Source organism: Aotus nancymaae, unplaced genomic scaffold (assembly GCF_030222135.1).
Source record: "Aotus nancymaae isolate 86718 unplaced genomic scaffold, 86718_ANA_hifiasm-v0.15.2.pri h1tg000059l, whole genome shotgun sequence".
NCBI classification, from domain to species: Eukaryota; Metazoa; Chordata; class Mammalia; order Primates; family Aotidae; genus Aotus; species Aotus nancymaae.
This window is the reverse complement of record NW_026988473.1, coordinates 51,659,566-51,667,251: the sequence shown is the minus strand read 5'-3', so window position 1 is coordinate 51,667,251 and position 7,686 is coordinate 51,659,566. Positions and strand designations below refer to the sequence as shown.

At 53.6% G+C, this 7,686-nt stretch overlaps 1 protein-coding gene across 3 annotated transcripts in view; it reads right to left on the bottom strand.

Moving 5' to 3' along the window:
• Nucleotides 1-3,081: 3,081 nt before the first annotated feature.
• The window catches only part of LMO1 (LIM domain only 1), a 45,954-nt gene continuing 41,349 nt past the window's right edge, over nucleotides 3,082-7,686 (bottom strand). For 2 of the 3 annotated variants that reach the window (XM_012456393.3, XM_012456392.2), the window contains exons 3-4: nucleotides 5,426-5,551; nucleotides 3,209-3,501 (exon numbers count right to left, since the gene is read on the bottom strand). In XM_012456393.3, coding sequence (XP_012311816.1) covers nucleotides 3,396-3,501; nucleotides 5,426-5,551 — 232 coding nt within the window. In that variant the 3' untranslated portion in view covers nucleotides 3,209-3,395. Of the gene's footprint in view, nucleotides 3,502-5,425; nucleotides 5,552-7,686 lie in introns of all 3 variants that reach the window. The other variant, XM_012456391.2, reaches the window with a different exon arrangement.

Below are 7,686 nucleotides of genomic sequence, written 5' to 3'. Positions count from 1 at the left end.
ATCCTGCCTGTGGCCTCACATGTCTTATGACGTGGGGCAAGGGTTCTGGGAGGAGACAGGAGGAGACAGGAGACAGGAAGTTCAAGGCTCAGGAGGAGACAGGATTCACAGGAGATTTCATGATGGGCTCTGCAGCAGTGTTAAGATTGGAATCAAACTTCTTTCCAAACACGGGCTGTGCAGTCCAGCTTCAGGTCAAGGAGTGGGAGCATAAGCAGGTGCCATATTTCATGGGCCCCAGGCTCCCCTATTAGGGTATCTCTGACCCCATACCACCAAGGAAGGCAGGGAGAGGGGATGAGGTCCCAAGATCTGGCTGGGGGAAGGGGAGATTTGTGCACACTATGTTCAATGCTGGCTCACATTCCCCGCCGCCCACATGCCCCAGGCTGAGGTGTGAGCTGCTGCAGCTTCTAACAGTTCACACTCAGCTCTCCCTCCCTGCACCAATCATCTGTGGTGGGCTGCAGCCTCCAAGGAGAGCCACGCCCAGACAATTCATGCCCTACATTTAACCAAGCTTCTCCTATGCAGTGACTGGGGAGGAATTCAGGCTTCTCCTGTGTCACCTCTGGTTGTTGCGAGTCCTTTCCAGGTGCATAGTCCCCAGACCTTGGTAGCCATTCCTGCCCCACCCCAGTCGCTCTGTTATAGAGTGAGCTTGGTCTCTCTCTGCTGGCCCCCTACATTCCTATCTCACACTTGCTGAGATGAGGCCCACATGGCCTCTTCTTGGGGGTATCTGTGGACTGATACTGGACTTTCTGGGTGAGGGTCTCCTACTCAGGATCTCATAATGTCCACGATGCTGACTGTAGCTCATGTAAGCACAGCACTTCACAGTGTAGATCTGGGGCCCGTGGCTGACCTGGGAATCAGATCATCCCCATTTCCCAGATGAGGATGGTGAGAGAGCAACACTTGGGTCCATGACACCGAACTTGGCAAATTCCATGCCATGTTGAGCTGGGGAAGCCCCTTGACAAGGTCTGAGGTGAGCAGGGTGGGGCTGGGGTCTTCTTGGAAGGCCAGCTGTGTTCTTGGAGGCTTGCAAACCCCGCCTGCCTGAGTTTGACTCTCTCATTGTGAGTGAATTAATTGTTGTGCAACCTAGAGTGGTGAGACAAGTTAATTACATAATTACTGCAAAATGACATGTTATTTCATGGCTGCAATATGGTAACTCTGTTGGAAACAATTGTAATTGCCCAGAAACTGCATTCGAGTGGCTCCGTTATCTCTCGATAACCATGTAATTAACTTGTGTTATAACTTTATCTGCAGCAAACCCTGAAGTTAAAAGTGGGGCCCTTGGGTTGGGCACAGCCAGCCTAGACGGAAGGGCCCAGGGAGAGTCTAGCACTGGGGACTCTCCTACAATGCAGGAAAATCATTTGCTTTTTCATGTTGAACAAGAAAATTCCTCCTTATCAACTCCAGCCCTCTGTGTCTCTCCTCACGCAAGCTCCTCCACAATCCCATGTGCTCACGTACGGACAGCTCCCGGTTCACCGTCCCCTCAGACCCTGTCTCCCACAAACACCCGCTGCGGCCAGATCCACTGGCTGTTGCCTCTCTTCTCTCACGTACAGTTGAGAACTCCTGCCCCACGATCCTTGGCCCTAGCAATCCCTTTCCACAGACTGGGCCAATGACCACAAAGCCACAACTTGGAGAGGAAGCCTCCTGCAAGCACCGAGGAGGGCCCAGCCATCCCTCCACTTTCAAGTGGAGGAGCAGGCCTGGGGAGGGTGAGGTGGGGATCCAGCCCAGCCCAGCCCGTTCCCTGCTCAGGAGCAGGCAGGGCTTCAGGCCATAGCCTGGCTGGGCTGTGGCTAGGGTGAAAATGCAGCCGGGAAGGAGGAGTGAGTGGTCTGGTGGTGGGGGAGCCTATCCATGGGACTTTTTCTGTCCAGGCTGGGGACTCAAGCAGCCTCTCTTTTTTTCATATTGCCCAGTGAGATGGTACCTTTACAGTTCCAGGCTTTGTGCTTGGCACTGTGGCTGCAGCCAAGACCAAGACAGCATCCCTGCTGCCTTAAGTGAATCTAACTCAGCTGGGGAGGTGGAAAACGCCCGGGTGTCTGCCTGTCTGCTGCAGCTCTGGCTGTCTTCTGGCTGCAGCTGAGTGATGATGGGGCTTGCCCGCCTCCACCTCGCCCACCTGTCTCTGCCTACACACTTGTCTACTTGTGTGTCTGTCCTTCCTGCCTGCAGCCCATGTCTGTCTGACCATATGTCCACTCACTTGTCCATCTCCGACTCTCTTAAGTCGTCATAAGTGGCCTTGTGTCCCCCAGAGGGAACTGGCCTGTTCCAGGTCTCCGCATAGCATTCTGTCCTCACCACGACGTGCTTTGTTTTCCTGGCTTTCCCCGCAACCTGGCTTCTGCTTTCCACCCCCACAGCAAGCTCCCCAAGGGCAGGAACAGTGTCTGATCTATGATTCATCCTCACATCTGATTTGCTGCAGGTCACCCCTGCTTGCAGCATGGGATTGAGACACGGTGTCTGTTGAAGTTTGCTGACTGAATAAACGGATGCCTCCAGACTCTATGGGCTGAGTTGAAAGGAAACAGGACTTTTCTTGCCTGCTCAGAAGAGCAGAAAGCTGGGCCCCAGCTGCTGGGCAGAGACAACAGGTTGCTGTCTGTCACCCTGAAAGGGAAGAGAGGTTTCAGCATGGTGCTCCCGTGGCAGGGGACACAAGATTTGCGGTCCTACTGGGGAAAAGGCCAGAGCTGGGTCCCCATCTGTGTAGTCAGTCTGAGGTCTCAACAGAGGGGATGGAACACAGGGTATGAAAGGCTTCATCTTTGCCCTCTTCTTGGGGACCTACTCAGGACCAGGGTGTGTGCTCTCCAAGAGGGACGATACCCCAGATCTCTCCTCTGGCTGGGGCTGGGGGCTCTGAGTTGTCCCCTTCCTCCCAGCTTCTTCCCCTAAAGCCAACCTGTTGCTCCCCTGCCCAGCAACAGCGTATGCTGGAGGCCCCACCCTGCTCTGTGCCCTGCCCTTGAGAGGCAGAGGGGAGGAGGCTCCAGGTCTGTGTCAGTCATGTGAACAATGCAGAGTAACCTCCCCGGAAACATTCATAAGTTTAATCCACGCCAGTAATAAAATTGCATTACATTTCTCATAAAATAAATGTTCCCATTTATATACAGAAGACAGACTGTACAAGCCCAGCCTGGCCCCAGGAGGGGTCACACACAGACGGGCGGCGGTGGAGGAGGAAGGGCCGTCCCTCCCATCAAGGACGGAGAAGTTCTAACGCAGCAGGAGAGCGGCTGGCCAGCCTGCACTGGTAGAGTAACTGGCCGGCCGGCCAGGCAGGTGGGCAGGCGGGCAGATGGGCTGACGGACAGACGGGCCTGGAGGCCAGGCGCCAGGCGTTACTGAACTTGGGATTCAAAGGTGCCATTGAGCTGCCCCTCCTCATAGTCCATCTGACACAAGATCATGTTGTTCTTCAGGAAGAATTTGTCTCCCACACAAAATCTGGAAAATCCAAGCAAGAGAGAGAAGCCATGGGGTTGGGGGTCCCAGTGGGTAAGAGGGGCTGCAGACGGAAGCCAGCATGGACCAGGAGGTGGGCTATGTGGGAGGTGGTGGGGGAGTTTGTTCCTTGAACCTTCCAGAGGGGACAGATAAAAGTCCCCATAGCACACGTGGGCAATTCCCCTGGGCCAGTGCCACCCTTGACCAGGCCCTGCAGCCTGGGGTAATAGGACAGACAGATGGTTGAGCCTGGGCCACAGGCCTTCCACAGGCAGGTCTCCTGTGGAAGTGAGTGTGGGGTTGGGGGGGTTGGCGGAGAGGTACAGGAACAGCCTACCCCAATCCCAGAGAGGGAGAAAGGGAAAGATAGACAAACAGAAAAAGAGCAAGAGGGGAGAGAGATGGAGAAAGGCAGAGATGGGTAAGGAGGGAGGGATAAGATGGTTGCTTTTCCATCCCTCTATCCCTCTCCCCAGTTTAAGAGGATGGCTCAGTACAGGACATTCTTCCTCTAAACAAAATCGGTGGTTACCTGGAGCATCCTTCTAGGAGGTGACCCTGTTCCACTATCTCCTCTCCTACCCAAGGAAGGCCCTTCTTTGGTCTCCTAGTCCTCCTCAAGTACTGGAAGATTCCAATCCTTTCCTCAAAGATGTCCCCAGGGTGGGTGAAGCCTTTAGTGAGACCCCAAGATCGCTGGCCTAGTTCCAGCAGATCCCAGTCCAACCACCAGGTGGCGCTATAAGTTCACTGAGCCCTCCTAGCGGCAGGTCTGGCCAGGGCCCCCAGCCAGACCAGCGTTCCCTGTAGGTGCCTCTGAACCTCACTTCCTACCTGACCTGAGGGCTCCTGAGAAAAGCACCTGCCTTCTGGTGCTAGGCTCCCCAGGGCCTCCCACAGGGCTAGGGCACAGAGTTGGGGCCAACAGATCAGAAAAGAGGCTGGGCTGGAACCAGAATTGCAAGGGTGGGGTCAGGAGAGAGTGGCTACTCCCTGAGGGGACTTTGCCCTCCAGATTTGGGAACCCCTTCTCACTGGAACATACATGCACACATATACACATACTACACTCTGGATACAGGGGCATAAGGATACATTATCCCATGCACATGCACATTTAAAACATGTACACAGGCCAGGGGCAGTGGCTCACACCTGGAATCCCAGACCTTTGGGAGGCTGAGATGAGCGGATCGCCTGAGGTCAGGAGTTTGAGACCAGCCTGGCCAACATGGTGAAACCCTATCTCTACTAAAAATGCAAAAAAAAATTTGCTGGGTGTGGTGGCACGCGCCTGTTGTCCAAGCTACTCAGGAGGCTGAGGCAGGAAAATCACTTGAACCCGGGTAGCGGAGGCTGCCCTGGGCCGAGATTCTGAGATCATGCCACTGCACTCCAGCCTGGGCGACAGAGTGAGACTATCTTAGAAAATAAAATAAAACATGTATACACATGTATACTCACCTCATCATGCACACACATTGCACAAACACACATACCCCCCAGACATTTAAAAACACATGTATATCTGCATATCACAGACATTTGAAAACATGTGTACAACTGCCTATTAATTCCATCATGCATATGTGCCCACTTGCACGTAACATTTATAAATACACATGCACGCACATGCACGCTCACTATGCATACACAGTAAACTCAGGCACACCTCCATTACATTCACACAAAAATGTGCCACACAGATGTGCACATCCAGTATTCAAGTGCACACATTTGGCTACCGAGCTTACACACACATAAAACACATAAAGCACAGGCACGCTCATAACCTGCGCACAGCGCCGCATACACACACGCAAGCTGCCTGTGCATGCACGTCCCCACTGTGCTCCTGGCCCATCCCAGCAGGCCTCGGGCTGGCGTCTCAGGAGTGTGTTGGGTCTGCCAGTCCAGCACTGACCTCTGGTTGCAGAGCTGGCAGGCGAAGCAGTCGAGGTGATACACGTTGTCCCGGGCCCGCATCACCATCTCGAAGGCTGGGATCAGCTTGCTGCAAGCAGCACAGTTCCCTGTGGTGCCAAAGAGCCTGCCAAGGGAAGGGCGCAAAGGTCTCAGCAGCATTCTGGGGAATTGAGTGGGCAGGGGAAAGGAGTTGCCTCCATCCAGGGTCCTTCCCATCCTCCAACTTCTGGGCTCGGCAGGTGGGCTCACGAAAGGGGGTAAGAGCACTGAGGGCAGCATCTATATTCTGCCCAGAGACCTGGCTTCCAAGAAATCTGCATATCCCCCTCCAGGGAGGGTGTGTAGGTGGTCAGGAGTTGGCTGTCACTGCCCATCCCAAGGCCCCCTCCCAGGCTCCCACAAGGATCCTCAAGCCCTAGAGCCACCAAGAGAATCCTAGGCTGGGCCTTGAACAAGGGCTCCAGACCCACACAAGCCTGAATTTCAGGGGCAGATGGTGGATCTTGGGCTGTGTGTCCTCAGGCAAGTCAGTGAGTCTCTCTGAGCCTCATTTACCTCACCTGTCAAAGTCCGAAACACACCCTTCATGGGGTGCTTGTGAAACCCCTTGTAAATTCTCAGTCACAGCTCACTAAGCAACCACCTAGGTAGTGTTCACTATGTGTCAGCCACTGTTCTAAGATCGTTACAAAGATTAACTCTTCATCCTCACAACAAACCTAGGAGGTGATACTATTATTATTCCCCATTTTAAAGGTTTAAAAAACGAGTCACAGAGAGAACAGCTTGCACAAGGCCTTGCTCCAGAAGGCGTGCTCTAAACCACTGTGTGATGTTTTTCCTACCGTTAACATTACAGTGTTTTTTATTTTATTTTTTAAAAATAGAGATGGGGTCTCACTATGTTGGCCAGGCTGTTCTCGAACACCTGGCCTCAAGTGATCCTCTTGCCTCGACCTCCCAAAGTGCTGGGACTACAAGTGTGAGCCACTGTGCCCTGCCAAAATTAAAGTGTTTTATTAGATCCTTTTTCCACGACAAACTCACTGTGTCACTTGCCTAAGTCCCTTTTTTTCCTTTCTCTGAACCTCAGTTTATCCTTCTGTATAATAGGGATGGATGATCGTATTCAAAGATGCTGTAAAACAGAACTGATGCCCAGAGGAAGCTCCGAGGACATCTGGCACAAACGCCTCTTTGAGGCAGGCATCCCTCCTCTTAGCTGCTGGCTCTAAAGCTCTAGGGACAGGGAGTTTACTCTGTCCCCATGCAGGCCAGCCCTTGGCTGGATGTCCCAGTGGTCTGAGCCACCTCGGCCCCTCCTTGTTTCTTTCCTGCACAGGGATGGTGCAAGCCCCAAGTGAGGCAAGGAGGCTGAGAAGTGGGTGGGAGGCCCCTCTAATCCCCGATTCGTCCTGCTCAAGCTCAGGCACCTGCAGATGAACTTGGCTCTATTATTCATCAGCTTGAGCCGCCTGGTGGCTGAGATTAAGGCAGACAAAGGCTGGGCCACAGCATCTGCCTGCCAAGAGGGGCTTTTCTTGCCATCAACTCAATGAATAGGGCTGCAGAGGGCCTAGGCTCTGGACAGCCATTCTCCAGGGCTGAGCAGCTCAAGGAAGCCACGCTCCCATCCCAGCCCACTGGCCTCGCTGGCCCTACAGTCATTCCTTGCCTCTGCCAGAGCAGAAAAAATTACCTTCTGTCCCTAGTAGCTGCTTGGGCCCTGGATGCTTGTGGGTGCGTTTTCCTGACAAGTGCCTGCTGCACTGTGGACCTCCCCCTCCAAGTCCTGTGGAACCATCCGATGGTCTGCCGCGTCATCCTACCCTGGAAGGGTTGTTCCCAGGTGATGCCCTAAACCTCCAGACATGGAGGCCCCTTCTAGGTTCTCAAGGGGTGAATTCCCAGGAACATTCTTTTCTTTTCTTTTTTTCTGAGACAGGGTCTCACTCTGTCACCCAAACTGGAGTGCAGTGGCACGATCACAGCTTACTGCAGCCTCAAACTCCTGGGCTCAAGCAATCCTCCCACCTCAGCCTCCTGAGTAGCTGGGATTACAGGTGTGCAGCTATCACACCTGGCTTTTTAAAAATTTTTTTTGTAGAAATGGGGTTTCACCATGTTGCCCAGGGTTGGTCTCAAACCCCTGAGCTCAAGTGATCCGCCCGCCTCGGCCTCTCAAAGTGCTGGAATTATAGGCATGAGTCACCACGCCTCGCCTGAACATTCTTCCTTAACCCCTGCTCCTGGCTTCAG